This window comes from Podarcis pityusensis, assembly GCF_964106645.2.
Source record: "Podarcis pityusensis genome assembly, chromosome: 6".
Taxonomy (NCBI): domain Eukaryota; kingdom Metazoa; phylum Chordata; class Lepidosauria; order Squamata; family Lacertidae; genus Podarcis; species Podarcis pityusensis.
Genome location: NC_138030.1, coordinates 98,665,798 through 98,690,032, shown reverse-complemented (window position 1 = coordinate 98,690,032; position 24,235 = coordinate 98,665,798). Strand labels below are relative to the sequence as shown.

Sequence of the window (24,235 nt, the reverse complement as noted above, 5' to 3'; positions counted from 1 at the left end):
TTGGGGGGCGAGAGGCCCGCGGAGGTGATGCGCAAGCAACGTCCTCGCGCTGGCGGGCTTCCCGGGGGCGGCGGGGGGCCTTGGTCGCGGCGAGGCCGAGAGGGAGGCCCGCCCGCCCATCCCGCCCCGCCTGCCCGGCTGACGTGGAGGCGCCTCAGCGGCTCCCGCCTTCCCGGCGACCCGTCCCAGCTCGAGGGCCTCCCTCGTGACGTCGCCACCCTCGAGCCAATCGCGGCGCGAGAAGTGGCTCCTCGTTGCCACGCCACGCCCTTCAGGATTTGCCGGCGCTTCCCCCCAGTGGCAGGCCGCGATTGGTGGTCTTCCAGGCTTGTCCAATCCGAGAGAGGCACCTCAGGGCATGCTTGCAGTGTGCGTGCGCCTGTCAAAGGGGCAGGCCTCGCCCGCTGCGCGCGCACCCGCCCCGCCCCCTCTCGGCGGAACGGCGGCTGCGCGCGAGGCGAGCGCGCCAGGCGGCTATAAGGGCTGCGCTGCTCCTGCCGAGTCCGCGGAGCGCCTGGTCCGAGGGCGCCTGGCGAGGAGTCGGAGCCGGGGAGAGAGCGAGATGGGCGCGGCCAAGGTGCTCGTGCTGGCGCTGCTGCTGGCCGTGGCGAGCCTCGCCTCGCTCGCCAGCGCCCAGGCGGAGCGCGAGGGCCCCGCGGACGGTGAGCGCGGAGCGGGGTCGCGGGGAAGGGCGGGCGGGCGGATGGACGGGCTTGCGGGCCCCGCGGCGCCTTCAGAGCCTCTTTCCCGGCCAAGCGCCCCTCTCGCCTGCCTCTTACAAGACTTGCGGAAGCGAGCAGCCGCTTTCAGAATACGAGTTCCCGGGGCTGACTGGAGAACGGCCCCAATGTCTCCTTTAGCGTTTGGTCCGTCCACTGGTTGCCGCTTTCTCTGCCTCGGGCTGCAGGGCAGCTGCAGCAACAGGCCAGAGCTGCAACTTCTGGCGTCGGAGGAAGGGGTCTGCCCTCTAGGGAAGCTCATGCGTGGCAAATTGGTTAGTCTCTTAAGGTGCCACAAATACTACGTCTGGGGTGGTGGTTCTTCCTGCAGGAAGATGTAGAAAAGAGTGCTGAACCCCTTTGTCTCATCTGGAAAGATGATTCTTGCCTCCTTATGTACGTAAATCTAGGCACAAGGAGCACCAAAAGGCAGTAAATGAAATATTTGAATGCAAGTTTCTATTAATTGCCAGATCTGTTTCTGACTTGAGTGACCTTCGGGGAGGGAGGTCTTTAACACAGTGGCAGAGCACATGCTTCAAATGCAAATGGTCCCAGGTTCCCTTCATGGCATCTCCTGGTAGGACTGGGAAGATGCCTTCCAGAAACCCTGGAAAGCTGCAGCTGCTATTTAGTATTGAAGACAAAGCAAAAACTATGGTCTGACATTGTGAGACAGCTTCCTGTGCGCACAACTTTGTCTGTTTTTTTTTTTTACTTGCATCCTCTTTTGCAGAAAATGGAACCAGAGTTGTGTTGTGTACTGCTCCGAGGCACTGTGTTTTCACAGTAGATGTTCATACTGGATTGTGCCAGTTGTTTGCGTTGTTATACAAATGAGTTCTCTGGAGACACTTGTTTGCAATTTTAACCATACTGATTTAAACACATGTAATTAAATCTGCCTAAACCCTATTATCAGTTCAGCTTGCATGTGTAAATTGGGGTTAATGGCAACATTCAGGATAAAAGCTCTTCATTTATATACTGGGCATGAAACAATCATTTCTCCCTCACACAATTTGCTGTTATCCCAGCATTCTTTTTCATTTCATCTTGTTGGAAGAAACTTATTCCAAAGTCCGTGTTTTAGGGACCTTTAGAATTAAATATTCTAATTTTAGAAAAGGTACTTAACAGTTTTTAATGACTGGTGTTTTAATGTATTTTTAATCTTTTGTTGGAAGCCGCCCAGAGTGGCTGGGGAAATTCCCAGCCAGATGAGCAGGGTATAAATAATAAATTATTATTATCCAAGTACCTTTCAACATGGGTTCTGTTGTAAGAATCTTCTATAAATGATTGTAGATCAGGGCTGTGAAAGCTAGAAAATAAATGTCCTTCATGGCTTACCTTCTTCTTTTCTCTGTTTATTAGCCACTGAGACCTTTCTATTCTAACACAAGCTGGATAGCAAGCTTGAATTTAGGTTTGTTGATGTTGGAGAAGCTGTACAGGTGGCATGATAATAGTAGTGAATGTTATGCCTATTTTTTTGTGACCAAATATTATAGCAGCATGTTTCTTGTTCAGAGAATGACTTATCTTTTCCACATTGATGTTTGTTGCTTGATGAACTGGGCTTGTTTGATTCCCAACGCACCACACTAACAGCATACTCCACCGTAAGGCCTGTTCATTAACAATTGTTACTTTTGTTTCTTTCTAAAGCTAGCCTACCAAGCCAAATGAAACCCACTATTCTTTGGGAGGTTGGTGGGATTAGGGTGGGCCTGTAATAGAAGCACAATAAATGGAAGAGAGAGGGACTCTCCTGATTCTGGGTAAAAGACACTGGGCTGCGAAGGCCCAAGAACCAATAGGCAGGGCGGCTGAATTGTCTGTTCTGGTTTCTTTTATTTATCTCTTTTGCTACCGCTCTACCCCGCCAAACACCTGATTGGCGCAGCAGCAAAAAAAGGTGCATCGTTTGCTGCCACGCTGCTGGGGGGATAGCGCTTCAAAAAAAGACATGTATTGATAGATTTAACGTGGCTTGCAATGACAAACCAAGTGCAATGTGCTATGCATCAGGCTGCCCTTTGAACAACTTGGGAACTGTGGCTGATGCAGAATTCAGTGGCCAGGATTGCTTACTAGATTGCTGACTGGAGTACGATGGTCTGAGTATAAATCTTGGCATGACTGCATTGGCTACAAACTAGGTTTGGGGCTCAGTTCAAAGTGGTGCTTTGGACTTATAAAGCCTTGCGCCGCTCAAGGATGCAGGTGGCGCTGTGGTCTAAACCACTGAGCCTCTTGGGCTTGCCAATCAGAAGGTTGGCAGTTCGAATCTGCACAATGGAGTGAGCTCCTGTTGCTCTGTCCCAGCTCCTGCCTACATAGCAGTTCAGAAGCATGCCAGTGCAAGTAGATAAATAGGTACCGCTGTGGCAGGAAGGTAAACGATGTTTCCATGCGCTCTGGTTTCCGTCACAGTGTTCCGTTGCATCAGAAGCGGTTTAGTCATGCTGGCCACATGACCTGGAAAGCTGTCTGTGGACAAACGCCAGCTCCCTCAGCCTGAAAACAGACGAGTGCCGCACCCCATAGTCGCCTTTGACTGGACTTAGCCACCCAGGGGTCCTTTGCCTTTTTTACCTACGCAGCTCAGCACCCCAACATCTCAAGTGAACCAACCCGAACCCTGTGCTCTTCATTTGAAGGCCTTCTCAGTGGTGGCTCCCCATTTGCCCAGGGAGGGGCAGCTGACACCACCTCTGTTTTTAGACACCAGATTTTGGGTCATGAATTAAGAGGGTACTTGGGTACGTTTGTGGTCTCTTGCTGTGCTCATCTTTTTGGGGGTGGTTTAGATCTGTCATTTAATATATTTCTATGTTATGTGCATTTTAGGTTCTTATTTTATTCTTGTTCTTATAGCTGATTTTAATGTTATGGGGTTTTTTTACATTATGAAAAAAGTGACAATAATATATTTTTCCCTCCCCCTTAATTAGACTTTGTTGCCCCAGGGGAGACCAGTGTTGATGATGATGACGAGGACATTGATGATTATGATGAAGATGATAGTTCAGAAATCAAAGAGGAAAATGGTGTTGTCATATTGAATGATGCAAACTTTGATACTTTTGTTGAAGGAAAGGACACTGTGCTTCTGGAGTTCTATGCCCCTTGGTAAGTCTGGTTCCAGTGTTTCCATCCTCCTCCTTGAAGTTAATTCATATTTCATGTCTGCCATGCTACAGTAGGATGTTTCTTCTTCCCGCTGTGAGTTCCCATAAAACAGGACGAAAGCTACTTAGTGCTCTTTGTATTTATTTTAAATCAGTGTGCTATATATTAAATACCCTTTTCTGTACTTAAGCACAATTGTTGATGGAGGGGATTTAAAGTGTTCAGAAGAAAAAAATATGGTTGGTGCTGTTAAAATGTGCATGCTGGAGTGGGAGTGCACAATCTCGTGGTCCACTTGCATCCAATTGCAAAAAGTGTGTGTTATGTCTGCACTGATGATGGTGATAATGATAATGATAACGATAACGATAACAATAATAATTTATATGCTGCCCATCTGACTGGGTTCCCCCAGCCACTCTGGGCAGCTCCCAACAAATATCACATCAAACATCAAAAACTTCATTGAACATGGCTGCCCTTAGATGTCTTCCAAAAGTCATATAATTGTTTATTTCCTTGACATCTGATGGGAGGGTGTTCCACAGTGGGGGCTCAACTACCAAGAAGGCCCTCTGCCTGGTTCCCTGTAACCTCACTTCTTCCAGTGAGGGAACCAGCAGAAGACGCTTGGAGGAGGACCTCACTGTCTGGGCTGGATGATGGGGGTGGAGACACTCCTTCAGGTATATTGGGCTGAGGCCATTTAGGGCTTTAAAAGACAGCACCAGCAGTGAATTGTGTGCGGAAACATCCCAGGAGCCAATATAGGTCCTTTAAGACCACTGTTCTGTGATCCTGGCAGCTGCTCCCTTCCACTGAGCCCTCACAGGAACATCTGACAAGTAAGGAGCTTTCACATCTGTTGTCGGAAGTGGCACAGTCTTGGGAATTCTGCACCCTATGACTTTTCTGAACGTGTGGGTCAATTCTAAATCTTCTGTGCTCAGGCTTGACTTACTCGGTACTGCTTTTAAAAAGTAATGGAGAGTTTCCATGATTACGCTGTGCTGTTTCCTGCAGCCACAGGGATGGCTTACAGCTCTGCGCTTGCACAGTGTAGTCCATAGTCATTTTGAAGAACACCTAAAATCTGCTAGTCAAACTGCTTTCTTAACACGACTGTATGGCTGCATACATGGCTGTATGGAGCAGTGTGAGCAGACCAGAAGCACTTGGCTGGACACAGCTTCAGTCATGCCTGCAGCCAGCAAAGCCCCAGTGTTTAAGTGACCCTGGAATTTATTTCCTGGTGGGCTTTGGCCTTCTGGGCAGTGACTTTGTTTCTTTCCAGAATTTGAGCCAACCTATTCAAGCTACCCAGACATGTGACATACCTGACCGCTGTGTTGTAAAATCAGCCCTATCGTTTCTCAAAAGTTGTGCTGTAGAAACTGAGTGCTGAAGTTAAACTCTTGCAGAATTAATTTGTTTTTCTTCAGGTGTGGGCATTGCAAGCAGTTTGCACCAGAATATGAAAAAATAGCCCAAGCATTGAAAGAAAATGATCCTCCCATCCCAGTTGCCAAAATAGATGCTACAGCAGCCTCCACGGTGTCAGGGCGTTTTGACGTGAGTGGCTACCCAACCATCAAAATTCTGAAGAAGGGGCAGCCTGTGGATTATGAGGGCTCAAGAACAGAAGCAGGTGAGCAGCAGCACACTTCTGATCCTGCAGGCTTTTCTTAGGCTGTTTAATACACCCTTTCATTCACTCAAAATCTGAGTGGTGTCTTCTAAAATACAGGAAGGCTTAAGGCAGGTAAGAATCCTTTTTCCGCCCGGGGCCCCCATGCCTGTGGTAGCGGAAGGGCCAGAGGGAAAAGTGAGCAGAACAAGGCCCATACCTTTTGTCTTTGTGCAGTAAACTAGCTTCTACACCCACACCTAGACACCCCTCTGTCCTCCATCCAGGCAAGGCAGCAGCATTTTCAGAGGTCAGGGGCACCACCCAAGTTGTGAAGTAGAGCCAGTGAGGTCTGAGGGTCCTATCTGTGGTTCTAAGGGCATGTTACAAGCTTGCATTGATAGAGGATGTACAATTGACTTCCCATAATACTCGTGTATACCATAATTGACATCCATGTTTCTGGATATCATGCAAAGGAATTGTGTAATTCCCTCCACAGGGAGTTGTGCTAGCTGTCCCCACACCAGGGGCCTCTTCATCTCCACTTGGGGCAGAAGCTCCGGAAAAGGGATGCATGGGATGCTTAACACAGCACTGTAATATGAAAATAATCCTAATGCAGAGTATTTTGCATTAAAAGCTTTTAAAATGGCTTAAACACATTGCAGTATCACCAGAAAAATAAGCTGTGTTAACTGAAGGATTTTCTAGGAGCCATGCCTCCTGCCCCCAGCTCCAAGCTAGGTGAGCTAGCAGCAAATCTGTAGGTGATTTTTGTAATCAGCAGTACTGTGGTAGCAAATTCCTTTTTCTGTGCAATTGTAGAACTGCAACATAGAATTTCAGAGCAAAGTCTGTTAAGAAGGGCTTGTTTTTGTGCATTTCAACTCCTGTGGGATGTGAAGTAGAATCAGAGCTGGAAGGGACCATGAGGGTAATCTAGTCCAACCCCCTGCAGTGCAGGAATCTTTTGCCAAATGTGGGGCTCAAAGCCACAACCCTGAGATTAAGTGTCTTGAGCTTTTTGGATAGCTCAGCCAGAAGAGCCTAGGACCAACCTGCCAGTTCTCCATCATTCTAAATGGGTGGCTGGAAGACTGATAGTGCCATGTACAAACAGATTAGGTTTCTATGTGATTAACATTTAGTATAATGGATTTTAAAAAAAAAATTATCTGTGTGCTGACATGCTGTAACATGACTTAGAATTCAAGGTGAGTGTATGTAGATAAGAATAGGCAGGTAATAGAATTAGTCGGCAGGCAGTATTCTGCCAAGGTTCTTTCCGCATAAAGGGATAGTTGTTGTCAAGGCGAAGGCGACCTGGTTCCCTCTCCACATGCAAGGTCTTTGCAGTAGACAAGCTGCCCCTTCCACCTGTCATTGCTCATTTTTCTCTTCATATTCTTTTTGTAGAAATTTTGGCTAAAGTGAAAGAAGTTTCGCAGCCTGATTGGGTCCCACCACCTGAAGTCACATTAGTGTTGACCAGCGAAAACTTTGATTTAGTCGTGAACGAGGCTGACATAATCCTGGTTGAATTCTATGCTCCATGGTAAAGGGAAAGAGAGTTTTTTGCCTTTTAGCTTTCACAGTGTTTATATATTCCTTCATTTGATATAGGAACCGCAAGCAGACTTTGTGTGCCCTGCCCCTGGTACAAAATTATAGGGCATGTTCAGTTTGGCTTTATGGAGTCAATATTCCTGCTGCATTTAGAGCTTTGGAAATATTTGGAGCTAGTGGGAGGGGACTGACTGTATCTTCGTAATCTCCAGTGCACACTTTTATCTGGTATGTGCAAAAACATTACACCATGGTTTATCTTTTCAAAGAGTTTGATTTGTTTAAAAGGCTGGGTAACAAAAATTATAACTGTATGTATGGTGTATTCAGTTTTTGATGTGGGTTGCTTCTAGGTAGTACTTGGAGTAGACCTGTAATCTTATTAGTTTTGTGGCATGCCTTCAGATGAAATGAAAACGTGTAATGTCTTGAGATGAGGATTGGCAAGATCATTTTCTATTTCTGCCTTCCTGTTTGCTGCATTTGAATACAGTGGTACCTCGGTTTACAAACTTAATCTGTTCCTGAAGTCCGTTCTTAAACCGAATTCTTTCTTAAACTGAGGCGCGCTTTCCCTAATGAGGGCTCCCGCCACTGGTGCCCTCCCACCGTTTGGATTCCATTCTTAGACCAAGGTAAAGTTTGCAAACCGGGATACTGTTTCCAGTTTTGCGGAGTTCATAAACCGAATTGTTCTTAAACAGGACTGTTCTTAAACCGAGGTACCACTGTATTGACAAGTATTCAGTCTGTTGAACCTCTATGCAAATGTGCAATTTTCACTGCTTATGTAAGTTATTAAGCAGCCACTGGATAACCAAGGTCCTGTGTGTGTGTGTGTGTGTGTGTGTGTGTGTGTGCGTGTGTGCCTGTTATCTGCAATTTGCATAGGAACTTGAGGATCCAGCTCAAAACATTGACAGTATTTTCAAACCAGCTGCATCTCTGGGGCACTTGCCTACAAAATGGATACAGATGTATGCTGTGATATTTTATCTTACCCAATCAAAGTATTGGCACTTCAGAAAAGACAGGAAGTTTAAGTACTAGGGGAAGGGGAACAGAGCTATCTTTTCAAGCAGTGAGAATAGATTTCTCTCCATTATCTTTGAGAGCTTTTGGCTACCAAGTTACCCATTCTTGTTCCCTATTGAGGTGTGGGCACTGCAAGCGGTTGGCTCCAGAATATGAGAAGGCAGCCAAGGAGTTGAGCAAGAGAACGCCTCCAATTCCCCTTGCTAAAGTTGATGCTACTGCTGAAACCGATCTTGCTAAGAGATTTGACATTTCTGGATATCCATTACTTAAGATCTTCCGCAAAGGCAAACCTTTTGATTACAATGGTCCAAGAGAAAAATACGGTATGGTTTGTAAAGCACCTTCTTTTTCTTCACAGTAAATACATGAGTTTGGACCTGTTTGTGTTTCATAGACACTGAGCTAAGAATTACCGTATTTTTTGCACCATAACACTCACTTTTTTCCTCCTAGAAAGTAAGGGGAAATGTCTGTGCGTGTTATGGAGGGAATGCCTACGGGTGGCATGCCTACGGATTTTCCTCCTCTAAAAACTACATGCGTGTTATGGTCGGGTGCGTGTTATAGAGCGAAAAATACAGTACATTTTATATGTATGTAAGATGATGTTGAAACTGCCCTGGACTTAGGCAGCATTTCTTGTTTCTATTAATGCTATTTGTATAATTGGTCTGTGATTGGTAATTGCCTGCACCTTATTTTGAAATGTTATAGAAAGTTTTTGTTAATGTATAAGGGTTTATGCATGCAGAGAAAAAGGACAAAATGGTTAATTTCAGTGTTTTGTTTAATTTGGGTGTGTTTTGTCTTGCACCTGCATCTAGTCAAGCAAGTGGGAATGACTCACCACAATCTATAGTATAAATACTGTTGTGTTTAAGGCAAGTTTGCTCTTGGCCAGAGCCTAGTCAGTCTGTGCTGGATCTACAATTGTATGTAACTGAAAATGCATTATGCTGTCAGTAAAGCAACTGACTCTTCCTAGATCTGCTTGATGTTTCTCTGTTGCTTTGGCACATTCCATGGGCATTAGGATGGGACATGCCCAACATTTTTCATGCCTAAGGCATAAACGTATGAATGGAGGGAGAGAGTGGAATCTTGTTTCTTCTGTGGATTTAAGCTTCCAGCCTGAGAGCTCATTCCACACCAACTGAGGAACTCCTGAAGATGTGACACAAAACCTCAATGTATTCTGAAGATTGCTAGGATTTTTGAGCTTCACTATTTTCTCACTGGCATTAGCAAAGCACCAGGGAACCATAATCAGACAAGCAGTAACTATAGCACAAGGATATCATTTTGAACCAGGATAAACTCCGTACTGTATGATGACAGCACTTTTAAAATTGTTTTGAATCTTGGCACTGCTTGTTGTGTTTGGTCATATATAAACTTTATTTATTTTTTAATATGTATTACTGCTTTCAGTTTGAAAACTTGCAACATGGTTCATCTGATGTTTTATTTGCTACTGTAATTTAACACTAATAAGGCAATAGTTAGCAGCTACATAATAGAATAAAATTACTAGCAATAATAAAACTATCAACAGGTTTTTTTTTTATTTAAAAAAAGCCCTGGGGAAAACAAGTCTTTGGAACATGTTAATTTTTAGTGGCCACCTAGTGCCTCTTTCAGAGAATAGAGCACTTGCAAAACATAACCAGTTTTCACTTTAAAAAATAAAATGCTTTTTGTCAAGCAATAACACAAGTTTGTCTTTTTCTTTTTGTTAACCAGGCATTGTTGATTACATGATAGAACAGGCTGGCCCTCCATCCAAACAGATACAGGCTGTCAAACAGGTACAAGAATTTGTGAAAGATGGAGACGATGTCATTATTATTGGGGTTTTCAAAGGAGACCAGGACCCAGCCTACCAACTGTATCAAGATGCTGGTAAGCCCTTCCTCTCTTGTCCATAGTATATCAACATTTGCTCAATTCCTACACTTGGAAAGTGCTTTGTAGACATTTCTGATAGTGCAGACTAGGAGACAAACTTGCATCTTAGAAATATTAGTCTATTTTCTTGTAGCTACAGTGGCTTGTCAGTTCTCTCTTTTTTTATAATATTTTTTATTGATTTTCATCATGAAAAATACATATCACACCACATTACAACTTTAACAAATTTTCTTGTTTTTTTGGACTTCCTTCAGCCTCTCTGACAATCATCCGAATTAAACGTTTTGATTACACATTTCCTAAATTAGCTATTGCCTTCTAACAAACCCTTCCACACCTATTTTTCTTTTTTACAATATTTCTTAGGTTTTTACAGAGCTTCTTTAAATGCCACTAACGTTATTTCATTGTCACTTATGCATTCCCAATATTCCACTAACTTTCCCCAGTCCTCGATGAACTTTTGATCTCGTAGATATCTGATCTTCCCTGTTGGTTTATCAAGCTCTGCATAGTCCATCAGCTTCATTCTCCACTCCTCCAATGTTGGTACCTGTTCTTGTTTCCAGTTCTGGGCCAGTAATATTCTTGCCGCTGTTACTGCATATTGGAAAAGTTTACAATCCTTTCTATTTATTTCATTTCCTATAATCCCTAAAAGAAAGGCCTCTGGTTTCTTAACAAATGTATATTTCAACATTTTTTTCAATTCATTATATATCAATTCCCAGAAGCTCTTCACTTTCTTACATTCCCACCACATATGGTAAAAAGTACCATCCTTTTCTTTACATTTCCAACATTTCTTGCATGTTTTATACATTTTTGCAAGTTTTACCGGTGTAATATACCATCTGTAAATCATTTTCATAACATATTCCTTTAACGCAGTACATGCGGTAAATTTGATATTTTCGTTCCATAATTTAATCCAATCATTAAATTGTATATTATATCCAAAATCTCTGGCCCAATGTATCATAACAGATTTAACTTTTTCATCCTTTATATGCCATTCCAGCAATATCTTATACATTTTAGATAAAATTTTATATTCATTATTTATTATTTCCATTTGGAATTTTGAATCCTTCTCTGCAAATCCATACAGTGGTGCCCCGCAAGACGAATGCCTCGCAAGACGAAAAACCCGCTAGACGAAAGGGTTTTCCGTTTTTCGATGCGCTTCGCAGGACGAATTTCCCTATGGGCTTGCTTCGCAAGACGAAAATGTCTTGCGAGTCTTGAGATTTTTTTCGCTTCCCCCCCCCCTTTTTCTAAGCCGCTAAGCCGCTAATAGCCTTTTAGCCGCTAAGCATTTAATAGCCGCTAAACCGCTAATAGCGCTAAGCCGCTAATAGGGTTGCTTCGCAAGACGAAAAAACCGCTAGACGAAGAGACTCGCGGAACGGATTAATTTCGTCTTGCGAGGCACCACTGTATTCCTTAAGATCTTTTTTAAACATTTCATTTATTTGAAAATAATGCAACCAATCATATACATACTCTTTTACTTCTTCATAGGGTTTCATTTTCCATTTCCCCCCTTCCTTAACAATCAAATTTCCATATGTAATCCAATTTCTTCTCATATTGATTTTTTTGACACTCATAACCTCTAATGGGGATAACCAGTGCGGAGTTTTTGGTTCGAGTAGGCTTTTATACCTATCCCATATTTCTATCAATGATCTTCGGAAAATGTGGTTCTCAAAACCTTTATGGATTTTCTTCTTTTCAGACCATAGATACGCGTGCCACCCAAATCTGTTGTCAAATCCTTCTCTGTCTAACAACTCTGTGTTTTCTAATTTTACCCATTCCTTTAACCAACAGAGACATGAAGCTTGATAATATAATTTCAGGTCTGGCAGGGCGAAGCCTCCTCTCTCTTTAGCATCTGTTAGTAACTTGAATTGAATTATTGGCTTCTTACCCTGCCAGATATACCTTGAAATTACTCTTTGCCATTCTTTAAAGGTCATAGTCCCTTTGATTATTGGAATTGTCTGAAACAAAAATAACAGTTTTGGCAGCACGCTCATCTTTATCGTTGAAATCCTTCCCCACAACGATAACTTCATTCGTCCCCACACCTCCAGATCTTTCTTTATTCTATTCCACACTAGTATATAATTATTCTGATACAAATCAATATTCTTAGGGGTTATCCAAATACTCAAATATTTCACCTTCTTCACCACTTCTATACCTATTTGTTGTTGCATTATTCCTATCGTCTCTTGATCATGTTCTTAGCAATTATTTTACTCGTTTTCTTATTCAATATGAATCTTGCCACTTGACCAAATCTTTCCACCTCTATAAGTATGTTTTTAACACTTTCCAAAGGTTCCTCCACCGTTAGAACCAGATCATCGGCAAAGGCTTTAGCCTTATATTCATTCAGGCCTACTGCAACCCCTTTTATTACCTCATTTTCCCTTATAGATTTTAGAAAGACTTCCAAGACCATGATGAATAACAGTGGTGAAAGTGGACACCCTTGTCGTGTACCCTTGGTTATCCCTATTTCTTCCGTAATCACATTATTAACAATTAATTTAGCTTTCTGTTCGGTATATATTGCCTTTATTCCATTGAGGAATTCCTTCCCCACCTCCATATATTCTAAATTTTTTAACATAAAATCCCAAGATATATTATCAAAGGCCTTTTCAAATATTAACATAGCTTGTTTCTCATTCCTGGCAGTCAGATATTCCAAAATATTGATTATATTCCTTACATTGTCTTTCATCTGTCTGCCGGGTAGGAAACCCGCTTGATCCTTATGAATAACTTCTTGTAATATTTTTTTAATCCTCTTTGCTAAAATACTTGCAAAGATTTTGTAATCTGTATTTAACAACGAAATAGGCCTATAGTTTTTAACTTGTGTCAAATCAGAGTCTTGTTTTGGAATAAAAGTAATAAATGCTTCTTTCCATGTTTCTGGGATTTCTCTTTCCTTAAGAATATTATCCATAACTTCTTTCAAGGGTATTGACAGGATGTGTTTCATTTCTTTATAGTAACTTGCTGTAAATCCATCTGGTCCCAGAGCTTTCCCTTTTTTGAGTTTTTAATGTAATTAATGTAATGTAATTAATGTAATTAATGTAATTAATGTAATGTAATTTTAATGTAATGTAATGTAATTAAATTTATTGTCATTGTCCGTATATACACAGTATACACAACAACGAAAATCAAACACCCACCCAAAGACCGGGTTCACATACACATTTGCACGTATCTCCAACACTCTCATCCTATTCAGACATAATCTATAAAAACATATCATACTCCAGAATGTAACATAACCTATTAAAGGCATAACATAACCTAAAAACCTGTCTCATTCCTTCCTACTCCCTGCTTGCTATTTCTTGCAACTGGCCCTGAGATCATTATTTAGTGCAATCAGAGCTCTTGGATAGAAACTATTCAGAAGGCGTGTGGTTCGTGTTTTCATTGTCCTATATCTTCTGCCCGAAGGCAACAGTTCAAAGAAGTTGTGAGCAGGATGGGTGGGATCTCTCAGGATATTGTGTGACTTCTTCAAAGTGCGAGACGTGAAGATCTCATCCAGGGTTGGTAGTTCTTTTATAGTCTCTTTTATTTCATCAATTTTTATTGGGGCGTTCAGCTTATCTTTTTTTTCTGTCGGGATCTTCTGCACCTTTTTTTCATTTAGATATCTTTCTGTCTTCCTCATATTGTTCTTCTCTGTTCTTTTATATAGATGTCTGTAAAAGTCCAAGAATCCTTTTTAAATACCTTTTAGATTGTCTATTTCTTCTCCCTCCACGATGATTTTGTTGATTGTATTCTGTTCTTTTCTTTTCTTAATCTGCCATGCCAGCCATTTGCCTGATTTGTTAGCCGATTCAAAGTTCCTTTGTCTCATTCTTTTTATATTCCATTCTACTTCTTTGTTGATTATCATCGCAAATTGAGTTTGCAGAGCCTTTATATTGTGTTTTGCTTTATCATTATTCGGTTTCTTAACTAATTTTTGTTCGTTTTCCATTATTTGTCTTAAAATTTCCTTCTTTCCTTTTTCTCTGCTTTTATTTTTGATTGCATTCTGCTGGATGAAAAATCCTCTCATAACCGCCTTGCTGGCATCCCATACTGTATTCATTTTCGTACCCTTGTTAGAATTATTTACAAAATAGTCCATCAGATTCTTTTGGGCTTTCTCAACAATTTTTTGATCATCTAGGAGATAAGCATTCATTCTCCACCTGAACGATCTTTCTTCGTATCCTTGTAATTCAAGTTTTATTGGACTATGATCTGAAATTACTCTAGGTTGAATTTCTATTTGCCTGAGTTAATTCATTAGAGACCCATATTTGGTCAATTCTCGACATTGACTGATTTGGGTCTGAATAGAATGTAAATTGTTTTTCCAGTGGGTGTCTCAATCTCCAAATATCAATTAAATTGCAGTTTTTTATCATCAAAAAAAATGTCTTTGGTAATTTCCCTTCTTTGCTAAGCCCTGCTGCTCTTAGTCTATCCATTTCCATTGACACCACACCGTTCATGTCTCCCATTATTATAATCTTTTGGTCTATATATTCGAACAGCTTTTCTTGCAAATTTTTTTAAAAGTCAGTTTTGTTTCCATTTGGTGCATAGATCCCGACAATTATTATTTTTTCCCCTTGCCACTGGATCTGGACTGCGATGACTCTTCCTTCTTCATCTTTAAAAATTTGTTGAGCTTCAATTTTATTCCTTACATATAATACAACCCCTCTCTTCTTACTCTTGTCGGAAGAAATAAATTCGTTTCCCAATCTTTTGTTGATCAAAACTTTCCTATGTTTTCTCGCCACATGAGTTTCTTGTAGGCAAATTATATCCAAATTTTTCCTTTTTAAACATTGTTCAATTTTGTTCCTTTTATTCCTATCATTCATTCCATTAATGTTCCAATTCAAAAATTTTAGTGCCATTATGACCTCTTAATTAAATAAGGGATTTTGTTACTATTTATAGTCCATCTGTTTTTCCATCTTCTTCTTCTTGTTCCTCTTCCACTTCTTCTGTCTCTTTTCCATTCTCCTCTTCATCATCTTTAAGATCCCCTGCTCCTACTCCTCCCACAGCTCCTTTTTCTTCATCTTCTTCTGCTCTTAATTCCTTATATTTTCTCAGGAACTTACTTGTCTCTTCTGGGCTTGTCAGTCTATGTTTCTTACTTTTATAGAAGAAGGAAATTCCTTCAGGGAATTCCCATCTGAATTCTATGTTATTTCTCTTAAGAATTTGGACGAAAGCTTTGTATGGGTCTCTTCGTTTCAGTAGTCTTATTGGAATGTCTTTAAAGATAATAATGTAACTTCCTTCAATATTTAATATTTTTTCTCTGTTCCTTTGTAGTATCAGATTTCTCATGTCTCTGTCCTTAAATGTTATTAAACAATCTCCTGGAAATTTCCGTGTTTTCGCTGATCTTACTCTCATTCTGAATGCATTTTGAATTGTTTTTGCAACCTCTTCTGGTTCCGTCTCTAACCATTGAGCCAACTCTTTTATCAGTTTCTCCTTAATATTCTCTCCCTGTGTCTCCGGAATGGCTCTCAGCCTCAAATTGCATTCTCTCTGTCTCAGTTCGTTCATTGTGATCGCATCCAGAACTTCCTCCTGGGTTTTATTCATCTCTGACATACCTGTTTTCATTTTCTCTTCCTCTCTTTTCATCTCCTTCATTTCCATTTTCGTTTTCTTCCACCCTTCCTCTAATTTTTGTGTTCTTTTAGATACATCTTTTATTTGATCTTCAAGTTCATTAACTGTTTCATCTATTTTTTTATCCATTTTACCAATTCTATTGTCCACATGTTCTAATTTAGTTTCTAAATTCTTTTCACTTTGTTTAATTTCTGCAAACATTCTCAAAATTTCCGCTTTAAACTCTGACTCCTGTTTCAACCCTTTCCTGTCCGCTGGTGTTCCTTCACTCACTTTTTTCATTTTTCCAATGTATCTATTTACAGCCAACAATAAATTTCAGATTATAACAACCAACCTTCTCATAATATCAAATCACAGCAGATAGCAAAAGTATATTAACTCCCTCTCCAGACCAGGAAGGGTAGAGCCAGCAGATCTAACCAAAGGAGGGTAGAAGTCACTAAACAGTTTCAAATTCAAAATTTTTGACAGTTCCTAATTCAGAATTCTTAATTCCACTGGGAGATGATAGTGAGGGAAAGATGGTATGGCCTGTATGGCTTCTTGCCACCAATTAGGCTAATCCTTAATGGTATCTTCTGCCACCAATTAGGCTATTTCCAATTAATTGAGGATAGCAAAAAGCCAAAGTCCAAAATAATCCAGAACAGATGAATCACAATAAATAAAAAGAATTATAGCCAATTATAAGATTGTAATCCATTCATGAGAATTATAATCCACTGTATCCAATTATAGTAATTGTGTTTGAATTATGTCTCACGAAGACTCCCACCTGAATCAATCCAAAAATGTAAAATAAAACTTCCAAAACCTGCGATAGGAGCAGGCCACACATAAAAATTTGGGTGGAAAGATATTAGTCCATTACTGTATTGACCATATGTAAATTCTTGCAGAAATAAATCCAAAGTTGTAAGGAGTATAAGAAAGAAAAATAGAAGAAATTCCAATTGCAAATAAAAATGATTTTAAAGCCGAATAAAAATACTTTAGACAGTTTTTATATTTGGGGAAAATATAATTCACAAAAACCTTCCATAAGTCCAAAATTTTAATTTAGATATTCTGTATCTAGCCAATTAAATTTATTGTATCCAATCAGTCCATAAATTTACATTAAAAAAGAAAGGAAAAGCCACCCACGTTTAGAAGCAGTTCCAGCCACTGTAAAATCAGCCACCAGTAAAGCAGCCTGGCAAGAAAAAAAAAAATAGAAGGAAAAAAAACAAGCCAGAACAGAAAAACAAGTTGTAATTCCCTGTTTGACCACAGGGTTCTAAGTCTCATATATTATGTTGTAATATAAAAAGTTTTGATGATTTTATAGTTTAAATTTCCCCTATTCCAAATAATAAAAATATTACCAATTACCTAATTTCAGTCCTTCCAAGACAAAAAACAGAAAAGAATCCAGCCGAAGTGGCATCCAAATATTACCTTCTCTCCTTTTATTTCCCAACAAGAAACACAGCTCTATAAATAGTAACAATGGAGTCTGGAGCTCCGTTGCGCAGATATTCCAAAAGTAAAGCTTGGATTATTCACAGACTCCTTCCTATTCAACTCTTTGTATCTTCGAGGACTTTCAAAATTCCAGCCCTCCTCCCCCTTTTAACTTTGTTATTTTACCACTGCTACTTCTCAGAGAGTTACTTTTAAAAGTTTCGAAAGGAGGAGAAAGATCAAAGCCGCTAGCGGCAACTCACTTCCCGTTTCCAGCTCTGCTTACAGTTCTGCGTCTGAGCTGATTTCAGAAGACGGCTGACCTCCATAGTTTTAGCTTTTTAATCCGGATCCTTCCTTTAGCCAAATCAATCCTTTTTTACAAATTAGGTCCGAATTTCTTACGATTTTTGAGAATTGAGCACTTTCCCTGCAAGCTCGGGGCTTCGCTCTCCGAAGGCAGCAATGGCTTCCCTTCAGCCCGCTTCCCTGCCCACCGTTCTCTTCGCTCCAAACAGGAGTTACCTGACGGCCAGACGGTCAGCGTTCCGGCATCCGCGGGAACCAGAACTCCTGGACATCCACCGGAGAGTATTTTCGGGGGCTACTGCCCGGGATTCTCCAAGCGGAAAAATCCCCGCTTGCTCTGGGATCGGGCTCAACTGGAAGTCGAAGTGGCTTGTCAGTTCTCAAAATGTTGCCCACATCCATTTTCTGGCTTTTCCCCTTGAAGTTTTCTGGGGTGACTGCCTCAAGAATGGAGGCAAAAAAAATTTGAAATTTATAGGGAACATGAAACATAGGTATAAAAACACAAACACATGAACACATGAAAATGAAATTTAAGCAAGTGGAAGCAGCATCTGTGTCTCTTGATGTAATTGAGCATGTGCAGAGCAACAGAAAAGAGCTAAAGCAGGAAAGAATGGTTTTATTATCTGGGACTTGAAGACTTCAGTCCTGTTCTAGTCATCCCAGCTCAGAAAGGGCATTCTCCAAACAGAGTACTAGAAAGAAGTACTAAATTGTTTAGGTGTTTAGCACTCTTTCCCTATAAAGAGAGGCAAATGCAATTGAGACTGTTTGAGAGGCGGATGACTACGGGGAATACATGAAAGGTTCTTAAAATTATGAATAATATGGAGAAATTAACAAGTGTAACTTTCTTGGTCATCCACTGAAATAGATTTGTAGTAGCTTCAGGACAGAAAATATTAGGTTCTACTGTACACATTGGTTTGGTTCCGATGTAATGTTACAAGAACAAACCCAGCAAGACTCCATCCTTCATGCAAGACAGAAGGACATTTGAAAACTCCCACACCCAGTTTTGAATTAGTTGCAGTTCACCATCCCTTGGAAGAGCAAGGGAGCCCATGAGCCTCATACTTTCCCCAACTAAGTCTCATGATGGCAAATACTGATGTCCAAACCATGCCAATGTGTAATTAATTTACAGAATGCAAAACCACAAGAATGGGGGTGAGGCCACTAGTAAACAGGCCTTTTTTAAAAAAAGGATTAGACACGTTCATGGAAGAGGTCTGACAACAGTCATTAGCCTTCATAGCTACATGGAAGCATTTGATCAAGAGAGAGTGTGCCTCTTAATTCTCATTGCTGGGGACAAACTAGAGATGAGCATTGCCTTCATGCCCTTTTGTGAGCTTCCAGATCCATGTGGAGGTTGGTAGTGGTTCATTATTGGATTTGTGTGTACTGTTTGAAGCTTTGTCATGTAAATTGTTCCAAAACTAAAGGATAGTAATGCTATGCAAAATAATTCAGATCGTTCTGCATTTATTTGAGTTTTCAAGCTCAACATAAAATGCATAAAACAAATACAGAAGGAAAAAAGGAAAAACAACAACCGGGTGTATATCCATTCAGTCTCTGTAAGAAATCATATCATTACATAAGATCCCTAATAGCAACAGAACTTTAGACCAGAGTTGTCTGGGCAGTAAATCCTTCCAAGAGGAGATATGGGAACTCAGCAGTACCATAGACCCAGATGGTCTGTTTACAAACCCTCACTCCAGGTGTCAATACTTTTGCATTTCTGACCCAGCAATTTCCTTTCTCCTCTTTGGTATTCCTCCAAACCTATGTATATATATATATAATATTATTTTTATTTTTCAGCTAATAACCTAAGAGAAGAATTCAAGTTCCATCATACCTTCAGCAATGAAATTTCAACCTTTTTGAAAGTGGACCCAGGAAAACTGGTGGTGATGCAACCTGAAAAATTTCACTCAAAATATGAACCTAAAATGCATGTTTTAGACATTAAAGTGAGTACTTCTATCAAGGCTATACTGGGTACAAACAAGTTGGTTTTCTTTCATTCATTTTATTTCTTGGTGCTCCAGCTTGCATCTTAAATCTAATGCTCAAGACCCAATATAGCTAGAGCTGTGGCTACTGAAATGAACATATGAGAATTCTGAGTGTGCCCAGTTGAAGCAAACCCCACCAAGTTCCAAAGTGATAGATGTGCAAAATCTGAACAGTCACTTGCAGGAGAGACTAAGCTAAGAGAATATGGAAACAGGCTCTTAGGGAGACTTCAGAAATGAAAAATCTTGGTGGAGAGTAGAGCACAAAAATCTAGGCTTGGCGGGGGCGTGTATAGTGGTGGCAGGGGTGGAGAGAAAGAAATCTACCCAGCCAACCTGGCATGGAATAAGCTGTTTCACTTAGCAGACACTTGGAAGTAAGCTACACATCGCCAGAGCCTGTCACCCAATCTGTCTTGTAATCATGGTAGCCAGGCTTTCTGTGAGATAGCAGGAAATCCTGAATTCTGTAGCTAATCCTATTTTCTGAGTCTGAAAACTGAAATATTTTCAACACACCTGTTGTTTCTTCTGGGTGGTGGTTTTTTAAGAAAAGGTTTTTTAAGAAGAGGCCTTCTGTAATGTAAACTCCTCCAGTGGTCACATCCCACTGATCTTTGTTTCTGTAAACAGGATTCCACTGATGCCACTGAAGTGAAAGACCACGTGGTGAAGCATGCCTTGCCTCTTGTGGGTCATCGCAAATCTGCCAATGATGCTAAGAGATACACCAAGAAGCCTCTGGTAGTTGTTTATTATACAGTGGACTTCAGCTTTGATTATCGTGTTGGTAGGTATTACTTTTAGTTAGTGTTGTACCCAATGTCATACTTGGAGTGGCCCCAATGAAGTCATACAAACATAGAAATGTAGAGTTGGAAGGGACCCCGAGGGTCTTCCAGTCCAACTGCCTGCGATGCAGTAATCTCAGCTAAAGCATCCATGTGAGAGAGCCATCCAATATCTGCTTAAAAGCCTCCAAGGAAGGAGAAGCCGCAACCTCCCAAGGGAGACCGTTCCACTGTAACAGCTCTTACTGTCAAAGTTAACTGGAGGAGAGCTCAGTCAGCAGAGCATGAGATTCTTAATTTTAGGTTTATGGGTTCAAGCTCCATGTTGGGCAAAGGATCCCTGCATTGCAAGGAGGTTGGACTAGATGACCCTCGTGGTCCATTCCAATTCTATTATTCTGAATCCATTGGTTTGAGTCCTACTCTCTAGAGCAGGAGAAAACAAGCTTGCTCCATCTTCCATGTGACACCCCTTGAAATATTTTTAAATGGCTATCATATTTCCTCTTAGTCTCTTCTCCAGGCTAAACATACTCAACTCCCTTAACTGTTCCTCATACGGCTTGGCTTCCAGACCCTTGATTATCTTGGTTGCCCTTCTCTGCACACGTTCCAGCTTGTCAATATCCTTCTTAAATTGTGGCATCCAGAATTGGACAGAGTATTCCAGTTGTGGTCTGACAAAGGCAGAATAGAGTGGTAATATTACTTCCCTTAATCTGGACACTTGGCTTCTGTGGATGCAGCCTAGAAGAGCATTAGCTTTTTTGCTGCAGCATCACACTGTGGACTCGTGACGCTTGTAGTCCACCAAGACCAAGGTCCTTTTCACATGTGCTACTGGCAAGCCAGGTGTCCCCCATCTTATATTGGTGCAGCTGGTTATTCCTGCCTAAGTGCAGAACCTTACATTTGTCCCTGTTGAACTTCATTTTGTTAATTTGGGCCCAGTTTTCTGATCAAACAGTTCAGACAAGCAACCAGTCTTAATCCAAAAGAGACACGCTCACCCGCTTTCAGTCTCCTCCACCAATCTCTCACAAACGCCCCTATTTCCAAGTCCTGGTCATGAGCTCCCAGAATCGGCAACCAGGTAAGTATAACTGGGTTGAATATAACCTGCTCCAGAATAAACCAGATGTCTCTAACTTCATTGTGTGTTTGTTGTCTTCAGCTACTCAGTACTGGCGAAACAAAGTCTTGGAAGTGGCTAAGGACTTCCCAGAATATACTTTTGCAATTGCGGATGAAGAAGACTATTCTTCTGAGATAAAGGATCTGGGACTTGTTGACAGTGGAGAGGATGTCAACGCTGCTATCTTTGATGAAGGCGGTAAAAAGTATGCCATGGAACCAGAAGAGTTTGATTCTGATGTGCTGAGGGAATTTGTTGTCTCATTCAAAAAAGGTAAACTGTAGTTGGATTGTGGACAATCCATGCTTCCTGAAGGCAGCCCTGTTTAGGGAAGTTTTTAATGTTTAAAGTTTTATTCTGTTTAATATTCTGTTGGGAGCCACCCAGAGTGGCTGGGGAAACCCAGCCAGATGGGCGGGCTATAAATATTATTATTATTATTAATTATTATTATTATTTACAGTATTATGCTTCCTTAAATTTGTGTGTAGGTTCACTAGCCCCCTGTGTAATTCATGAGCTTAGTTCTCTCACACTTTCCCAGAAGCTGGATAAACCTGGATGTAGCACCATTTAAAGAGAATACTGAGCCTTTCCCCCTTCAAATGGCAGCAAAAATAGTTTGAAATATCTAGTCCTACCCTCTGCATACTTGATATTACTATTTTATCATAGGGAAATAGTCTTAAGATGAACCACCCGAAATGTCACAAATAGTGAGCTAGCTTTTCAGCTCTTCACCAGGTTATTATTATTATTTATTAAATTGGTTAGTGGCTTTAGCTTGCACAGGGCAACACAAGGGAACAAACCCCCCACATAAATACAGTAAAACCAGAGGTGTGGGGGGATACATTAAAATCATCCCACACACTTCTAAAAGGCCACAGACTGCTTAATTAGCCAAAGGCCTGGTTATAGAGGAAAGTATTTGCCTTGCCTTTAAAGAGATGTAACAAAGGTTCCAGGCAAGCCTCCCTGGTGGGCAGCCACTTCAAAAAACATCCATTCTCATGTTGCCACCCTCTGGACCTCCCTTGGAGGGAAGGGAGCACACAAAGGGCCCAAGATGATGACCGCAGAGAGGGTCCGTTCATATGCAGAGAGGTATTTTGGTCCTGAGCCGTTTAAGACTTTATAGGTAAAAACCCAGCACTTTAAATTGGGCCCTGAAACTGATTTGCAGTCAGGCCCGTCTTTCCTCAGTGAGCAACCTGACTGCTGAATTCTGTATCTTAAATTGCAAAAAAGGAAATATTTTAGTTTTGTTCTTCCCTATGGGCCAATATGCCGTATGTCCCAAATGCTGTGAAAGGCAATTTTCGTCAAACTGTACTTTGTGATCTAAACTTTTCACAAGTGATCATTCAAGGAGCTATTTACAGAAAAATTGGAGCTGTGGGATGGGGGGGGCGGGTTGGCAGTAACTCATCTATGTTAGTAGTGTTGTTGCCAACTTCTGTGAGCTAACTGCAAGGGACATGGTCTTTTATGACAGTTTTCCTGTTTCCTTTCCTAGGTAAACTGAAACCCATTGTGAAGTCCCAACCAGTACCAAAAAATAACAAGGGTCCTGTGAAGATTGTAGTTGGCAAAACGTTTGAATCTATAGTGATGGATCCAAAGACTGATGTTCTCATAGAGTTCTATGCTCCCTGGTGTGGACACTGTAAGAAGCTTGAGCCCATTTATACTGAGCTGGGTAAAAAATACAAAACTCAGAAAAACCTGGTCATTGCCAAAATGGATGCTACTGCCAATGATGTCACCAATGAAAATTACAAAGTAGAAGGATTCCCCACCATCTATTTTGCTCCTAGCAATAAGAAAAAGGATCCTATTAAATTTGGAAGTGGAGAAAGAGATCTGGAAAGCTTGAGCAAATTTGTAGAAGAATATGCCACCAAACTAAGTAGGACAAAAGAAGAACTTTAGGTGGAACAACAATCATTGGTGAAGAGTTAATGCAAACTTACTGAAATATTGATTGGGGAAAACAACTTAGCACCTGGAGCAAAGAGAATTTGGGGGTGGCATAACAATGCTGTATGAGATTTTTGTATTACAAAAGAAATCTGAACACTGAACTTTTTGATGTAAATGGTTTTTATTAGTTTCAACAGTTTTGATCTAAGAAAAATACATTATTTTTTGTTACTAACTTGAGCTCCCCCCCCCCCCGAAAGCAAAGCTATAATACTTTTTCCAGACCCTTGTAATAAAATCACTTCTAGAGCTGTTGTCCCTTCAATATTGCCTCTTTCTCCTCCTTCCCCCTCAACAAGAGAAACACACACACCAGGCCTGGGACTCAGTGCTGCTGCTGTGGCCGCCCCAGAGCACCAACTGGGTGCTGAAGTTGGGAGCTTGAATCTCACCGCCAGCTGCTGCGTAATCCTGGTCATGTGGTTGCTCTTGCCTTTCCCCGCAAGACATCCTGCTTTTCCTGTGTGCTCAAATTATGCAATGTCCAAAATAATAAAAGGAAACCTCCAAAGGAACAAAAGGTTCCAAAGCTTGGCAGAGGAGCGGCCACAGTGAGCGCAAAGCAGGTGGGGAGGGAGGCTGCCATGAGCGTCACCAGAATTTATGTTGCAGGTACAGGACATCCTTTCGTCATCCTCTTTATCTGGCTCAGTCTAGCAGATTTGGAATGAAATGCCTCAACAACAGTTGTTTTAAATTGCTTTTGACCTCAGCAAGCAGTTCAATTCCAAAATTTTCTGATTATTTCTACCTTTAAATATTTTTATTTATTTACGTGTTTTAGGGGATCAGCTGTCCCCTGCCTACACCCATGGATG

General features: G+C 41.1%; 1 protein-coding gene across 2 annotated transcripts; it reads left to right on the top strand.

The window, feature by feature from the left end:
• Nucleotides 1-338: 338 nt before the first annotated feature.
• On the top strand, nucleotides 339-23,682 carry PDIA4 (protein disulfide isomerase family A member 4). 2 transcript variants are annotated; one of them, XM_081010957.1, is made up of 10 exons: nucleotides 339-662; nucleotides 3,680-3,857; nucleotides 5,300-5,505; nucleotides 6,904-7,042; nucleotides 8,209-8,414; nucleotides 9,835-9,993; nucleotides 19,309-19,460; nucleotides 20,139-20,295; nucleotides 21,471-21,704; nucleotides 22,951-23,682. In XM_081010957.1, exons 1-10 carry the CDS (start codon nucleotides 359-361, stop codon nucleotides 23,364-23,366), a joined length of 2,151 nt encoding a protein of 716 aa, XP_080867083.1. In that variant the 5' UTR covers nucleotides 339-358; the 3' UTR covers nucleotides 23,367-23,682. The 2 variants fall into 2 exon arrangements, with proteins under 2 accessions (XP_080867083.1, XP_080867084.1); XM_081010958.1 differs by lacking the exon at nucleotides 339-662 and adding an exon at nucleotides 845-986.
• The last annotated feature ends 553 nt before the right edge of the window (nucleotides 23,683-24,235 follow it).

What these genes read in the sequence shown, in the direction of transcription:
- PDIA4 (XM_081010957.1), top strand. Translation starts at nt 359, where the DNA reads ATGCTTGCAGTGTGCGTGCGCCTGTCAAAGGGGCAGGCCTCGCCCGCT. An exon ending in GGGCTCAAGAACAGAAGCAG is followed by an intron (nt 5,506 to 6,903) that starts GTGAGCAGCAGC and finishes TTCTTTTTGTAG; the next exon opens with AAATTTTGGCTAAAGTGAAA. An exon ending in GTTGAATTCTATGCTCCATG is followed by an intron (nt 7,043 to 8,208) that starts GTAAAGGGAAAG and finishes TTCCCTATTGAG; the next exon opens with GTGTGGGCACTGCAAGCGGT.